This window comes from Macaca thibetana, chromosome 1 (genome assembly GCF_024542745.1).
Source record: "Macaca thibetana thibetana isolate TM-01 chromosome 1, ASM2454274v1, whole genome shotgun sequence".
Classification (NCBI taxonomy): domain Eukaryota; kingdom Metazoa; phylum Chordata; class Mammalia; order Primates; family Cercopithecidae; genus Macaca; species Macaca thibetana.
The window spans coordinates 196,077,275-196,094,527 of record NC_065578.1 but is presented as its reverse complement, the minus strand read 5'-3'; the positions used below and the strand labels follow the sequence as shown (position 1 = coordinate 196,094,527).

Genomic DNA, 17,253 nt, shown 5'->3' with positions numbered 1-17,253 from the left:
GATGCCTGAACTTGTAAAGCATCCTTACCGTATGAGTGAAGAGAAGTTTATCCCATTGAATAAGTCCCTCTCGACTGGAGGTGGAAGTGTGGTAGGTGCAGGGCAGGGTGACACTCTTTCCATGCAAAGCCCGAAGAACGTTCTGCGAAGTTTCCACAGTGATGGCATTGACGGTCACCCTGACTAGAAAGAAAGTAGGCAGTGGAAGAGAAAAGCAAAGGACACGGACAGACATACCCACTCACTGCCCACTGGACCACTGAGGGAATGCCCAGGGCTGTCCTTGCGCCTCCAGCCACAGCTACAGCCACCTTGGCCACCTTGGCCCTGGCAACCAGCTTCTCCTCCAAGACTGCGATGAGGACAAACACATGTGCCTTGGTCCACCTAACTCCACCCCACAGCATCATGAATTGCCTGGCCCCGAACCTCAGCCTTACCTCTTACCAGCTGTGTCAACTTGTCTGAGCCTCAGTTTTCTCATCAATAAAACAGGAGCTCTAACACTTATTTCCTTGAGTTATTGGGGAATTTAATGGAGATACTATGTGTAAGTATTTTTATTAGTCCTTGGCACATAGAAAACTCTCAATAAACATTACCTGCCATCATTTAGGTTGTGATGATGATGTATTCTCTTGTTTAACAAGTATTTATGGAACATTTTTATGTGGTAAAGAATTTTATGAATAAGATTATATCAAGGTAAAGAGATGGGCCCTATTCTCACAGGAGTTTATTTCATGTAAGTTTATTGGAACAAAGTAAGGAAAAAGAATGTGGCCACACTAGCATCTTTTATCACACATACTCTTGCCACGTGATGTTGCCTCTCTTCCCTCAGGAGGTGGGGTCTGTGTTCCTTTTCTTCGAGCCCGGGTGTGCCTGTGACTCTAGTGTAAGGGATGCTATGTGGCTCTGAGGCCAACTCATAAGAGGCCATTCACTTCACCTGGTCCCTTGCGATGCTCACCCTGGAAAACCATCAACATTCTGAAAGAAGGTAAGCAGCCACATGGAAAGACAAGTGTCGGTGTTTGGGACACCAACTGAGGTCCTTTGGGACAGCCAACTTCAACTCCCAGACATGGGAGTGAGCAAACCCAGCCTCCCAGCTGTTGGAACTGATGCCAAGGGGTGCAGAGCTGAGCTGCCCTGCAGATCCCTGCCCAAATTGAAGACTCAAGAGTAAAATAAAAATTGTTATTGTTTTAAGCACTGAGTTTCAGGGTGGTTTGTTATACAGAATAGATGCTTGGCACAGAGAGCCATCTGGATCCCAGTGGTGAGAACTTTCCAGGCAGAGGCTAACCAAGGGTCAGGCAGGGAGACAGGAGTCAGCTTAGTCCATGCACAAGGAACAGCAAGGGAGCTGGTGTAGTGGTAGGGAAGTGAGTGAGGAGGAGAGATGAAGTGGAAAAATTGGGGGGGGGTGGCGGATCTCAGATTGCATAGAGCAATGTAGCCTTTATTTAGGACTTTGTATTTCGTTCTGAATGAAGTGAAAATGCCCTGGAGAGATTTAGGCAGAGGAAATATATTTGACGTACTTTTTTTTTTTTTTTTTTTGAGACAGAGTCTTGCTCTGTTGACCAGGCTGGAGTGCAGTGATTCGATCTTGAATTGCCTCCTCCTGCCAGGTTCAAGTGATTCTCCTGCCTCAGCCTCCTGAGTAGCTGGGATTACAGGCATGCACCACCATACCCGGCTAATTTTGTATTTTTCATAGAGACGAGTTTTTGTCATGTTGGCCAGGCTGGTCTTGAACTCCTGACCTCAGGTGATCCGCCCACCTCGGCCTCCCAAAGTGCTGGGATTGCAGGCGTGAGCCACCATGCCTCGCCTGACATACATTTTTAAAAGATCATTCTGGCTGATGTGGGGTGAACAGATCGAAGTGGAGTGAGGAACAAGAATGGAAGCAGGGAAATCATGCAAGAGTTGACTTCAATAGTCCAGATGAGGGCTAACGTCTTAGACACAGGTGAAGGTGGTGGAGGTGGTGAGAAGTGATCCAAATTGGAATGTATTTAGAAGGTAGGGCCAATGGGATTTGACTGCAGGCTAGATTTGGCGTGTTAGAGGAAAACAGGAGTCAGGAATAGATAGAAGGATTTGGCCTGAGCAACTGGAAGAATGGAATTGTCATTTACTGAAATGACAACAGTTAGGGAAGGAAGAAATTTCAGGGGGCAGATCAGGAGTTTGTTTGAGGACTTGCAAAGTTTGAGATGCTCCTTAGGCACCCTGGTGGAGGTGGCAGTGAGGCAATTATGTGAGTCTGGAGTGTCATAGAGGCACATAATGGGGATACAACTTTGGGAGTCAGCAGCTCTCCGTCATTTAAGGTCAGAGGATGTTGAGGATCACCAAGGAAGTGCATGAAGATAGGAAAGACATGTGGGACTGAACCCTGGGACACTCCTGTGCTTCATGATGGAGGAAATTAGGAGAAATCAGTAAGGGAGAAGTAGGAAAATCTGGCTAGGGAGATAGGAAGAGAACCAAGAGCAGGAGAAGTTTGTTGAAAGCAAAGGAGGTCAGCTACTCAAACGCTGCTGACATGTTCAACCAGGAGCTGAGGGCAGAGAGATGGTCATTGGCTGTGGCCACACAGAGGTGACCTTGGCATGAGCGGATGCAGTGGAGTGGTGGGGATGGAGCCTGAAAGGAGTGAGTTCAAGAGCTGATGGGACAAGAGGAAGCAGACAGTGTTTGCTGGAAAGCAGAGAGAGCACGGAGACTGTAGCAGCTAAAGGAGGCTATAGGGTCAAGAGGAGTTTACGCCCTTTTTTCCAAAATATGTGTATGATGATTTTAAAAATACGTTTACACTGTTTGTTGATGATCAGAATGAGCCAAGAGACAATGGGGACAGAAATGATGTCCTTGTAGGGCAAATGGGGCTGAGGGTACGGTGCTATGGGAGGACAGACCTTAGAAGGGATCCCAGGCTCTCCACCCACTGTAACAGGATGTGGCTAAAGATGCAAGTGGGCTGGTAGATTTGGTGGCAGAAGGGTGAGCAAGTTCTTTCTGAGTGTTCCCATGATGATGGTGCAGCATAAAGAAGGAAAATGTCCTGCTGAAGACCCCCCCCAGCTGGAAGACTCCACTATCCAGTCAAATTCCAACTGGATGAACACACTTCTCTTTCAAAATGCAAATCGCTCGGGGGGAACAGTGAAGCATCTGGGCTGTTCATACCTCAGTATGCAGTATTTCATAAGGTGAAGGTCAGCCACCCTCCCGGAATGTGCACTGTGCAGTGAGGGCCATGTGAGCTCCTGGGGTGAGTTTATATGTCAGGGAGTATTGGATATTGGGAGTGAGAGAGACAGGAAGACGTCAAAAAACAGGTTTCCCCTCTGGCATTTGCATATTTTCCTCATGGTGACGCCAGTGCCAGAAGCCCCTGAAAATTCGTTCAAATGCTGGCTTCCTGAGTCACTGATATTGTTCCAGAAGGTGATTCCAAGGTGGCCAGGACTTATCAAATGACCCTCCATGTGACTGGTGGTCTTTCCACCACCTTCATCTATCAGAAAACAGTCGCTGGCCGGGCACGGTGGCTGGTGCCTGTAATCCCAGCACTTTGCGAGGCCGAGGTGGATGGATAATCTGAGGTCAGGAGTTCAAGACCAGGCGGGCCAACATGGTAAAACCCTGCCTCTACTAAAAATACAAAAAATTAGCCGACTGTGGTGGTGCACGCCTGTAGTCCCAGCTACTCGGGAGGCTGAGACAGGAGAATCGCTTGAACCTGGGAGGTGGAGGCTGCAGTGAGCTGAGATTGCACCAGTGCACTCCAACCTGGGCGACAGAGCAAGACTCCATTTCCAAAAAAAAAAAAAAAAAGAAAGAAAAGAAAAGGAAACACATTTGTCATCATTGCTAACAAGTCACCCTTCATCAAAAGGTTATTTGCTTGAATGGAGCCCTCCATTGCCACCTGCCCAGCTCCCAGCTATGGCAGACAGTCTAGATATCATTCCTTATATGCCTGGTGTAGTCATGATAACTGCCACCTCACCTCTTCTGTCCTTGCCTGGACCAAGGCATTTTCCCTGGAGCCTTGTCCTCAGGGTGACCACTCTCAAGCCTCTCCATGACCTTTACACTGATTCTGTTCTTGTCTATCACCCTGGCCACAGACTACACATTAAGGGACTTCTGCCACTGGCAGAACCTAAATGGCCCATGCACCGTTGGTCCCCCAAACTCAAGCACATTCTATCTGATAGTAACAATTCTCACTCTTGAATCAAAGAGAACCAACCCACTAAGTCATTCCTTTAGACAATGGAGTGTCTAATTACCTGCTCACTCAAGATTAAAGAGATGTTAAGTCAACCATCAATGGATGAAAAATGAGTCACTCTACTGAGTGTTCTCAATTACTGTTAATCTCATGTTATATTAATTACATCTCAATGGTACAGGCACTATACAGGTATTTTACAGATAGTCTCTCATTTATTTTCATACTCTCTTTAACGATAGACATTTGTATTTTCCCTATTTTACTGGTGACATAATTGAGGTTCCAGAAGGTTAAACCCTTTGCTCTATCTAGATGTGACAGCTAGCAAATGGCAGAGCTGCTGGCAAGTCCTCAAATAGAGGCAGCCCTAGTGAGGGTATAGGGCTGCTGCTCAACAGTCAGGGAAAAGTGCTAATTGTTGCCTGCAGGGACTGGGGGATGGTATTTTCCTTGGCTGTCAACAGAATCTATTTCCTATTTTGGTCCTTGACCACATCACACCCCTCAATCTTGTCACAGAAACTCTTCTGCTTTCTTCAGTCAACCAACAAGTATTAATATGTGCCTAGCATATAAAACCAGCCCCCTGCTCTACACAGCGAGATAAGATAGATGCCCACAAAGTCATCTTCTTACCCTAGCAAAGTTAATGGACATACACTACCTTCACACATACACTTAGATCCTCTTAACCAAATGCTAAGTACAGTATTTGCTCATAGAAGAGAATTCAATGTGACCTTTATATAGGAAAAGAACTAGGGCTGGCAACTGCATAGAAACAACACCCGCTATTCTCTAGCACCTCACAGTTCTCCGGAGCCTCACATCCTTGTGAGAGGCGAGACTCCGCCAAATGGAATGGCCGAATTGGCTGTATTCAGATTCTCTGAACATCCCCTTCCCAGGAGGGCAATACACTCCCATCAACCACTCCTACCACTTTTTCTTTCTGTCTCCCAGCTCTCCCTTTCTTCTGGTTCAGAAACATCCCTTCGATACTTTAATCCCGGAGCGTGTACCGCTCTGTATCGCACAACTTCTCCATGGCCATTTCAGGAGGCAGCGTGGCATAGAATTTGAATGCACAGGTTCTAGAACGAGAATGCCTCCTTTGGAACTCTGGTTCCTTTCTTTATTACATGTATAACCATGAGCAGTTTCCTTAAGCTCTTTGTGCCACAGAGTTTTCCTTTGAGAAATGGGTTGTGTGAGAATTAAGTGACATGAAATGGTACTTTGTTTAGAATAGTTCCTAACTCATAATCAATAAATGATGGTTACTATTACATATATTTTTCATATTGAGCCACTTCTGTTTCCTTATCTCATACTCTGTTGTGGAGGTGCATCCTTGGTAGAAGTTAATCACAAGAGGCAGCACTCACCGTCACCATGGGTGAGCTGTCAAAAAGGAATAGTAATTGCTAATGATTATAACTAAAGAATAGATCAGTTTTAGAGATCATTATAACAGAGAGTTAAAATCCATTTTATGTTATTAGACCTGTGAAGGAAGAAATGGAAATGAATGAATAAGAAAGAGCTCATAAAGAAAAAAACCAGCCGGGTGTGGTGGCTCACTCCTGTAATCCCAGCACTTTGGGAGGCCAAGGTGGGCGAATCGCCTGAGCTCAGGAATTGGAGACCAGCCTGAGCAACAAGGTGAAACCCCATCTCTACTAAACTACAAAAATTAGCCAGGCGTGGCAGCGTGCGCCTGTAGTTCTTACTCAGGAGACTGAGGGAGGAGAATTGCTTGAACCCAGGAGGTGGAGGTTGCAGTGAGCCAAGATCGTGCCACTGCACTGCAGCCTGGGCGACAGAGCGAGACTCCGTCTCCAAAAAAAAATCTTACACAAATATGGAGCACTCTTTCGATGTTATTTGTAAACCTGAGAAGGATCTTAAAAAGCTCATCCCATACCCTGAGGCACACTTAACATTTTCCATAATGTGAGACGAGAAGTTATTCCGTGTTTAAAAACTTTATGCCAACAGCCATCTTGGGAATCCTTCATAGCTAGCCTAAATCCTTTCCACCCATTCAGTCAATATCCTCTTGTTCTGACATTACTGGCAATGAAGACATCTGGCTGGACTTTTTGTAGGTTTAGAGGCTTCTGATGTTTGCAATCACCAGCTTTTTCACTTCCATCTGGAATAAATCCAGTTTCTTTTTCTTCTTTCCACAGGCTTTATGCTTATTAGCGCTGCATCCCTCATTTTCTCTTCTGGGGGTCTTTGCACCCCTACTCAGTGAATGAGACCAAAGCACCAGGTAGGACATCTAAGCTGGGATGAGGAAGTTGAGAAGTGAAGCTCATTTTTAGAGTCTTCCAGCTCCCTCGCTTTTTACTTCCTTGTCTAGGTCGGCATTCAATATCACGTCTCCAGCTGCCCAGAGCCCACCCTCCTCCCAGTAGTTCTGGCTCTCCCATCCAGTCACACCGTTTGCCCTGTGCCCATCATGCTGTAGATATTTTCTTTCTTCCATCCTCTCTCCCCTACTCTCCCTGTCAAGGCTGAGCTCTTCTGATGGTCAAGAAGAGCATCCATCAGATAAGCTAATTTACTGTAAGGTGTTACTAACTAATAATGTATCAATGTGTTAACCTCCAGGGGTATACAAGTTAGAAGTGCAAGCGCCTTTACTTGCGAGGAAGGAATCATAACAATCTCTTGCATGATAGCACATGCATCGTCCTAAAGAAGATACCTCAACCTTCCCTAGAAGAATTGATAACTCTGTCCTTTGCGTCACCTACTACCCATGGCTTCCTGCCTCCTAGTCCTTCTCTCTCATAAAAATTTATTATACAATACAGCAGCATGGCCAAGAGCACAAATGCTGGAGCCAAACTATCCAGGTTGGCATCCTCTTTCTTACTTTTCCTAACTGTGTAACTTTACACAACTGAATTAACTTCTCTGGGCTTCAGTTTCCTCAACTGTAAAGTTAGCATCATCATATTATCTGACTCCAGGTTGTGAGAGGGTTGAATGACTTCACATAAGGTGCATATCCTTTACCCTGGGACATAAAGGACTCTACAGGCAATCTAAATTGTCATGTCTCTCTCCTCCACTGCCCTGTGTTTTCTCCATCTTCATATCCCCAGAGCTCAGCAAAGTGCCTAACACGTAAAAGGTCTCAATATGTGCTTTCTGACAGCAAATGAATGAGTTATAGAGAATTTAAGCTTACAGGATGGGTAGGATTTAAAACCAGAGAAACTTGGTGGAAGAACCTATTCAATGAATTGCTGGAAACTGACCAAAAGTAAAATAAAGGACCAAAGGAGCCCCAGAGATGGGAAGTGGAGTCTGCAAGATACCCCAGCTGGAAATGGGAGAGGTCATTTCCCCTCCCTAAGGGGGTCGGTATGGAGAGCCAGCTTGAGGTCTCGATGATTGCTTGTAAAAAATTAAAGTTTATTAAGAAGATAATAAACGATCTCTTGAGAACTAAATGGAAAGTAATACATTGGAGGATAATGAAATGCTTGATGGAACCGGCGGCTTGAGGCATACATAGCACATTATGTGAGCCCTTGGGAAACTGGCATTAATGCCTCCACTTAGGAAAATCCATTTGCTCAGAGAAACCACATTCTTAGGGAGGAGATTCTGGAGGCCAGAAGGGACCCAGCCAGCCCCAGGACCAAGTACCATGCTCTGGTGTTGAGAAAGTGCTGGTCTCTAGGGAGAGGAAGGCAGTTCGCACACACAGGTTGATTTGTCCTTCCTTTATAGGCAGGGGAAACAGCCCCTGCAGGCTCTCAAACTGGCCCCCGAGAGAGGAGAGATTGAGAGGCTAGGAGGGAGGTGGTTTAGGACTCAATAAATGTTGAACCGTTCATTCAACATGATTCTTTAGGCATCTATAAATTCAAATCAATCCAATAAAATTCTCCCAATGTCCTAGTTTAGTGCAAGGCACCATGAAAATGATCAGAGGTATGTTCACACCCCATCTTGGAAGCCCACCAGGACCACCCCAGCCCTTCCTGCTGGCTAGCTTTCCCAAGCCACTTCGGGCAGATGTGTCCCAGGCACATGTAGTTCTCATGTTGATATGGGCTGTGCGTCAGGCTCCTTCACTCAACAGATGGCAGGCTCCTTGGAGCAGGGTCTGAATCTCAGACTTCTCTTATATCCACCACTCGCCGGCTCGACCCGCAACGTGTCTACACTGAGCTGGGTCCTAATAAGGCCTTGTTGATTGAGTGGTCTGTGGCACAATCCCTGCTCAGGAAGCAGTCAGAGGTTACTGTCAGCCAGCATCCTAATAGAGCCTAATTAAGTGTTAAAGTGCAAGTGTTAAGAGAACGAGGTGTGTAGGGGGGGAGGGGAGGAGCTGAGTTAAAACCGGGAAAAGAGATTTAATGGGAAGGCTTATCGAGGAGGCAGAACTTCACATAGCTCCCAAGGGATTCAATTCACGGTGCAGGACTGCATATATAAGGGAAAAAAGCAGGATGCAAAACTGTACATACAACAGTGTCCCAATCCCACACAATCACAGACAGAGAGAGCGCGAATATTTCTAGAAGAAAATATACCAAAATACAGTATTAATAACAGTTATCTGTGGCTTCTGAGATCATGGAGCAATCTGAGATTTCTTCTATGTGTACTTTCATTTCCCAAATGCTCTGCAACAAACATACAGCCCTCTTTTAACAATAAAGCCAGCTAGGAGGTGAAGAAGTAGAGACAGTGAGGGCAGCCTATTTTGTCAGGAGCTCGCCTAACACTCGACGATAAGAAAGCTGAGACCAGAGGGGCACAGAGGATCCTGAGCAGATTTCTTTAGCCCCTCTGGGATTGAAGATGGAGAGACAGGGGTGGGTTTGTAGGTTATAGGGAAGGTGCTCCCAGCAAGGAAGAGACTGAAAGTGCAGGAGACACCAGATGGAGCAAGCCTGGGAGGGGACCTGAGAGGAGGGGAAAGGCCAGGGCACAGGTGGAAGGCCAGCTTTGCTCACAGGAAGTGTCACCCGTTCCCCAAGTGCAGACGGGTATGTCGGTGGGCAGGTGCAGGGCGTGAGCTCTAGCCAATGGATAAACATTTTATGCTCCTCTCCCAGTGAACTTTGTGATGGCCCTAATGGGAAGCGTCTGTTTGTCGCCATGTTCTGCCCATGCCCGGTGTTTATGGCATCCCTGACTCAGCAGGGCAGAAAAGGAGGAAGCAGCCCAAAGGTCACTGGGTAGGAGAGGAGAGGGAGACACCTCAGGGAGGAGGTGGTTCCAAGCTTGACGGTTGGTGCCCCAGGCAGAGAGGAGAAAGGGTGATCTGGGAACAGAGACAAGCCCCACAGAGCAAGCAGAGAGAAGACGATGGAGGGCACAACCTGAGTGCTGCCAACCTGGGGTGGCTTGAGGGGCAACTGAACTTCCCCGCAAGTCCACTATGTCCTATACCAGCTGTTGGGATACTGAAACTTCCACCATTGACAGAGTGCACAGAAACTCCTGCTAAAATGCAGGTGATGTCTGAGAGGCAGGGAAGACACAGTAAGTGACTTTCTCTAAGTCACCTTAACCTGGGGATTAATCCATCTCCCTAACTAGCTAACGCCTCTTATCTATGAAACCCAGGAAAGGAAAGTGAGGCAGGACCATTCTGAGAGAAGCAAGTGAGATTAGGAATGCGGAGCTTGGAGACAAGCAGGGGCAGCCTGGAGAAGGAAGAAAAGCAGGAAAGGCAGGATAGGAAGTGGTGAAGCCAGCCAGCCTGTTGCCGGGGGCGATTCAGAAGGGTCTGCATTCATTCATTAACACCTATCCAGCAAACGGCTGCTGGGAGCCCGTGTCCTGGGCACTATGCCAGACTCCGGGAATACAACGTGGGGCAGTGACAGATGCAGTTCCTGCTCTCACACGTTCACTGTTCCAGGGAAGTCAGATGGTAATAAATAAATAATCATAGAAAGAAATATAAAACCACCATAGTAACAAGTGTCATGCATTTGATGGGAGGATATAACAGAGAGAGTACCCTGAGGAAGGGCCTTTTGAGCTGAGATTGAAACATAAGCAGGAGTGAACCATTCGAAAATAGGAAAAGAGGTGTGAGGGAAGGGCATCGTGCAGAGGTCAGGGGGTGGCAGAAGGCGAGGCATGTTTCAGAAACTAACACAAGCCTGTGTGTAGCTATGGCACCAGGCAGGTTTCCTGGGGGTACATGATTCCCCATATGATATCCTTTAGCCTCCCACTATCAATCCAAGTAAACTTGTCCAAATACAAAACAAATAAAAACAGCTTCCTTGTCTCATCCAAGTAGTTGAGGACAAATCCTGCTATGCGCCCTTTCAGCCAGATTTCCTGCCCCCATCAAGACCTTCCTACAAGCAACTCAAATCACACCATACATGGCCAGTGCAGCCAGAAATGTGGGCTGGGCCTGGCCCTTATCGGCCATGACAACGATCTGAGTCTTTATCCTAACAGTCATGGGAAGTTACGAAAGGGCTTTAAGCAGAGGTAGTGACATGGTCATGATTTTATTTTACAAGACCATTCTGGCTCCAGGGTGGAGAGCAGTTAAGAGAAGGGCAAACAGACTCAGGAGGCAAGCGAGGCAGCCGTGGCAGTAGCTTAGGCGAGGCAGTGCAGAGCATGAGGTGACAGAGGAAATGGAGAAAAACGGGCAGACTGAAGAAATGCTGGAGAGCTAAAATCATCACACAAAGTGATGATCTGAATTTGTAGGTGGGGGACAAAGAGATCAAGGGTGATGTGGCAGTTTTAAAATGTGGTACCCAAATTCTTTTAAACTGTTCTCGTGAAAAGGTGTTCTTATTCTCTCCCTTGAGTTGGGTTCTGTGACTACTTCTCAACAGAATATGGCAGAAGCGATGCTGGGTCAGTTTCTGGGCTTTGCCTTAAGAAACCAGCAGCTTTAACTTCTTGTCTCTTTAGATGTTTTCTCTTGAAATCCAGCCATGACGTTATGAGGAGGCACAAGCTCATCTGTGGAGAGGCCCCTGGAGAGAGGAACTGGACTATATACCAGTTTGTTAGCCAGTGAGTGCATCATCTTGGAAGTGGGTCTTCCAATGCTGGTTAAGCCAACCCAGCTGACACTGCATAAAGCAAAGACAAGCTGTCCCTGCCAAGCACCACCCAAATTGCTAATTTAAGAGCAAAATAAATGATTTTTATTATTTTAAGTCACTAAATGTTGGAGTGATTTATTACACGGCAACAGAAAATGTAACAGATAACTGCTAGATTTCTGGTTTTCCTTCCTGAATGGACAGTTTGTCATTTATTGAGAGAGGTTTGGGGACCCAGGTTTGGGGACAAAGATCCTGAGTTTTGTTTTCAGTTTGAGAGTTTGCAGTGTTCCACAAATCTAGGTTGAGAAGTCACGTGGGCTGTGGGACTTGTGAGACAATAGCTCAGGAGAGATGCTGGGTTTGAAGACAGAAATTTATAAGTCAGCTGGGAATGGGTGGCAACTAAAGCTTTGGAAGTGGCGGTGGATGTAGAGTGACAATAGGAGAGCCTGGGGCACTCTGACATTTCATGGCAGGGCAGAGGAGAATGAGGCTGCTAAGGAGACATGGAAAGATCAAGTCCAGAGATGTAGGAGGAGAACAAGGAGAGGAAGCCTCATGGGAACCAACAGAATAGAGTGTTTCAGGAACGAGGCAGAGATTAGCCAGGTCAAACACTGCCAGGATTACAAGTACATGCTGGGCCAGGCACCCTTTCCCCAGGCTTCCTGGTGACCAGCATCACAATAGGCAGCATGGTTGTATTACCAAAAAGCCCTGAGAAGGGACTCTGCTGGGCAAAGGCAAGATGAGGATCACACCTGTGCCTATGAACCAATTCTTCCCTATGGCCTTGCTTCTCAGACTCTGTGGTCCCTGGACCAGGAGTATCATCCGCTGGGAGCTCATTAGAAATGCAGAATGTCAGGTCCTACCCTGGACATACTGAAGCAACTGATTTTAACAAGATCCTCAGATGACTTGTATGCACACTAATGTGGGAGAATGCATACAATTGAGCCCCCTAAATTGAGGGAATTGGACAGTAACTCAGAGAAGCAGCCAGATGATGCAAAACGGAGCCGAAAGTCACATGCAGTGTATTAGAGGCAACTGTTCATTAAACCGACTTTTCCTCAAGTTCCAATTTGTGTCTGGACACCTAGACTGCACATCAGAATCACCTGGGTAACTTTTCAACAACCAGAGAGAAACTCAGACCCTGCCCCTCTGGATCCTGACTCAGAAGGTATGGGGGAGACTGGGCATCTGTATTTTCACTTCCCAGGTGACTCTGATGGGCAACTAAGGTTGAAAGCCACTGGCCTACACTATTATTCTTCCTCTTTTGAACACCTACCCCTCTTAAATGGACCATTCATTACATCCTTTCCCCATTGAGGCTGGGACTGAGACTAGAGTAGGACATTTTAATCCTGATTGCATCTCTGACAGGCAGGCACCTTTCCCAGGTTAAAGTTCTCCTGAGTTTTTCTCATTTAACTTAGAAAAACAAGGAAGCTTTCTCTCATTCTAGGAAGGTGGGATGTGTAAGTAAGTGTGTGTGAGAGGGAGATTGGGTCTTCAAAGCTTTCACTGTCTCTGAGCAGAGCTGTTCAGTGACTTTTTTCTCCTGGAACTTTCCTCTTTATGTATCCCTTTTCGTGCAGCTGTACATGGCAGCACGTCAAATCTTTCATGAAGTCTGGTGGCTGAAGAAAAATCCTGAAATGGAAGTGCCTTGATTTTGTGCACACATTGGAGCATTTTCTCTAACAGCCTTATGGACGGGGCAGCACATGGCGGCTTTTTGGGTGATAATTTAGGGTTCGTCCACAGCGACCTCTGACTCCCTTTCTTGGCACGTGTCTGCCATCTCAGAGCTCTCAGATGATTGGTCACCAAAGTCTACTAATTTTCTGTAACTTACATTTCCCCACAGTAATAACAATAACTGCACTCATAACTGGCATTTATTGAGTGGTTATTATGTGTCAGGTACTGTTCTAAGATTTTTACATGTGCAAACTCATTTAGTACCTATAATAGCCCTGTTGGGGCACAGTGTGAATTTTACACCCTCTCCATTTCAGACTAGAAGACTGTGCAAGAAGACTTTAGCAAGGTGAAGTCATTTGCCCACACCATAGTCAGTTAAGAGGCAATAGGGTCAGCCCCCTTTGATCCCTTGGGATGGCAGTGGAATGTCAGGAGCGACGGGTGGATCATTTCCCAGGCATGGAGGTCTGTTTTGTCACTGACTCTGTTGAGAATTGTCAGCACATGGTAATCATAAAAAGCAGATCATCAGTGGCTCATGTCTGTAATCCCAGCACTTTGGGAGGCAGAGGCAGGCGGATCGCGAGGTCAGGAGTTCAAGACCAGTTTGGCCAGCGTAGTGAAACCCTGTCTGTACTAAAAATACAAAAAATTAGCCAGGCATGGTGGTGCATGCCTGTACTCCCAGCTACTCAGGAGGCTGAGGCAGGAGAATTTCTTGATCCTGGGAGGCGGAGGTTGCAGTGAGCTGAGATCATACCACTGCACTCCAGCCTGGGCAACAGAGCGAGACTCTGTTTCACAGGAAAAAAAAAAAAAAAGGCCAACTCTTAGTCGGTTTTAAACTCTCTAGTTTAAAAGCACTGCCTTATGTTTGTGTCCCCTGCATGGGACCCTATGAATAGCTTCTGCTTCCTCAAACACCACTTGAGTCCTGGGACCCGTTTATCAGTACAGTGCTTCCCTGCCCAGGTCTTAGCAGAATCAATTCCTGGGAAAGGTCAGATGGGAAGAGAAAGAAAAGAGAAGCCCAGTAGGTCCTCTGGAACCCAACTGAAGCTCCACTTCCTCCAGGAAGCCTTTCCTAATGTCCCTGCTCCTACCTGGGTCTCCCCTACCTGTGCAAAGGAGGAGGTGGTGTCCTCTCATGACGCATGGTGGGGAGGACTGCCTGGTTGCTTTTGTTCAACCTTTGAAGGTCTTCCTTGCTCACCTGCAGTGGCAATGGCTATTTCACTATTGGGTAAACTCTGTCTATATGCCTCGAGTTGACCACCAAGCCTGGCTTTTCCTGCCCCACTTCTTTGGTCCCTTCCTCCTCTTAATGTAAGATATGGAGGAAGAAACGGTGGTGGGCAAATGATTCTCGGCTGGGCAGGCTGTGGGGGGGCATGGGGCGGAGGTAGAAGACACTCCATCAGTGTGTCTGAAAACATGCCCAAGATTTGTTCTGCTGGGTGCGTTCCCCAGGGGCCACCTGCCTCCTCATAGGAAGAAGCAAAATGTCCTGTTCCAGGCAATTCAGACTTAAGGCCACTTTTCCCTCCAAGCTGGGTGAGCATTTCGTTTTAAGATCTTTTTTCTAAGCCAAATTTTCTTCTTTTCATTCATGCATAGGTTGCAGCCAGACTACAAGTGTGGGGCTATGTGTTGGGAGCTGGGGTGGTGCAGGCGTGGAGCAGCTTCTGGCTTACCAGGAGAAGATGGGAGAATCACTGGCCCAGTCAGGGAGGAAGGGTGTTTCCTTCAGCCTCTCTCCCTCAGGCCCTGAAGCATCCTCCTTGCCTGAATCTGATGGCTGAGATAGGCCCAATTATGACTAATAATTCCAGACTCCTCACTTCTATGGCGCCTGCACAAACTATATGCTCAGTAAAGAGTTGTTCGGATAAAGGAATGAGCCAACCAGTCCATCTTGATGGATGATGAGGGGCTTTCTGCCTTCAGTCCGATGGACTTGAGCCAGCCTGAGCTAATGATCTTACCCAGATCTTCCTCCAAACCATGTGATCCAGCCCTTCCCCAGCAGCAGGCTGCCCTTCCCTCAAGAGCCCCAATGCCAGGTGTTGAGAGATGAGCGTATCTAGGACCTGGGAGAACCAAGATGAGCTGTAGGCCACGTGGCCCTTAGCTTTCCTGTGTATGCTAAAAAGTGAGCTCTAAACCAGTCTCCTGGTTTCCACTTCCCGAGGCTTAGTGCTCCTGAGATTCCTGGTATAACTCTTCTCCTCCCCATTGCTGCTGGATCCTGGAAGCCCTCAACAGTGTCTGAATTGCAACGTGATGGCCAAATACACTAAACCAAAGATATTCCTAAACTTTCCCAAACCCTGCATCTCTCAACTTCCCTCTCTCCATTCTATTTCCTTCTGATGCCCAGCAAAATAGTTGGAACCTTAATGCCAAGACTTCCATTCTAACCCTTAGACACTCCATAGGTCCCCACACAACACTGTGCTATTAAGCACTTGATTTGGATTCAACCATATGCTCATGAATGTCTGATTTTATTCTGGAAGGTTTCCCTCCCAGAGGGAAATGCTCCGAGTCCCAGAGTTTTCAATGACCAGGGTCCCAGAAGGGGCAAGGAGCTTTGGCCTTTGGAAAAGACTCTTCTAGTTTGTTGTTTGTTTTTAGGGTTTGAATCTTCTCTTGCTCTGAGAATGCTACTGGATAAGTTGCATTGTCTCTTCTCTCTCAGTTTCCCATCTTTTTCTCTGGTTTTAACACAAATGTTAATATACTAGATAATGAACGTATCTAGATCCACACACCCTGGATTTTCTAAGACAACTTGGATTTCAAATACTTTGTCCCCACTGTCAAATTCTGTGTCTGATCCTATAATCTAATTTGGGATAAGAAAATATGGTCTTGAGAGTACTTTGAATTCTTCGTTTCAGCAATGGGCTAGAATGTTATTCACTAATATGCAAATAAAAACCATTCTGATTCCGGGCACTGGCCCAGAATGTGTAATTCTGCCCAGCAGGAACACTGCTGGGTTGCTGGAAGCCCTTCCTGGGAAGGCTCTGGGAGAGTCTCTCCTTCAGCCCTAGGTCCCCATGTCTCACCCACCCCTGGGCGCTGGACAGAAAAGGGGCCTACTCACCTGCACAGAGTGTCCACAGCACAGGCCACATCTTCCCCACCATGGTCTTGCTTCTTCTCTGCCCTAAACCTAGCCTGTCACTGGCAGCCATCTGACAGGTCTGAGCTGTCTGGTTAAGGCAGCCTCTGGCCTGGCCCAACTGGAGGTCCCTGCAGTTCTCCTTCCCACCCACCTCTGCCCAGCCTCAGCTGGATTGGCAGGTGAGCTCCTCAACTAGATTGGCAGGTGAGCTGGGGCTGGGCTCATGCGTCACCTATTCCAAAGGTCCCATGAGGAGTCTTCCCTACTTCCCTCGAGTTCCCCTTAAACCAGCCACCTCCCCTGCCTTCTCCCTACTTAGCAGGTGTACAAAGTCCTAGACCGGTCACAAAGGGGTAGGCTTTATAACTGACAGGAAATAAATAATAAAAAGAGAAATACCCTCAGAGGTAGGGTTCCAAGCTAGTAAAAGAAAGGTGTTGCCCATATTTGCTGAAACACTTCAAGACACAATGTGATCTGTTTCTCTACTTCTCTCCTCTTTTACATCCTCCACCCCACAGTGCGCTAGAGATATAGTCATGAAGAAAACAGGAAATCTCTCCCCTCAGAGTTTATATTCTGATTGGGAAAGTAGCAAGTTCATAAGTGAAAGAAAATCATCTTGGGGACGTGTGACCAACTCCTTTCAGTTTTCCTAGGACTGTCCCAGTTTTCAAACCAAAAGGAACCCCCTCAGTCCCGAGCAAATTGGGATGATGGTCACCCTACTGAAAGAATGATCAGTGGTGTGGAACCATAATTCTCCAGGAGCAGCGGCTGTTGCTGGTTTCTTCCATAGATATTCTAGATATGTGACAGAATAAGCACAAATGATAGTGTTCCATATACATTGTTCTGCAATGATTTATTCATTTTTCATTTAATGAAAGGTTTTGGAAAACTTTTTGTATTGGTATGTATAAAACCACCATTATCTATTTAAAATGGGGATATTTCACTGTATATGAGTGACATGATTTATTTAACCAAACTACTTTTAAGATTGTTTTTCCCCATCTTTCACAATTACGAAACGATTGCAACCAATATCTATTATGTGTACG

At 46.6% G+C, this 17,253-nt stretch overlaps 1 protein-coding gene across 1 annotated transcript in view; it reads right to left on the bottom strand.

Annotated features, from left to right (window-relative positions):
• Positions 1 to 16,546, bottom strand: part of GPA33 (glycoprotein A33) — a 39,119-nt gene extending 22,573 nt beyond the window's left edge. The window contains exons 1-2 of the mRNA XM_050768444.1: positions 16,169 to 16,546; positions 29 to 183 (exon numbers count right to left, since the gene is read on the bottom strand). Of these exons, the coding sequence (XP_050624401.1) occupies positions 29 to 183; positions 16,169 to 16,259 (246 nt within the window). The 5' untranslated portion in view covers positions 16,260 to 16,546. The remainder of the gene's footprint in view (positions 1 to 28; positions 184 to 16,168) is intronic.
• Between the last annotated feature and the right edge of the window lie 707 nt (positions 16,547 to 17,253).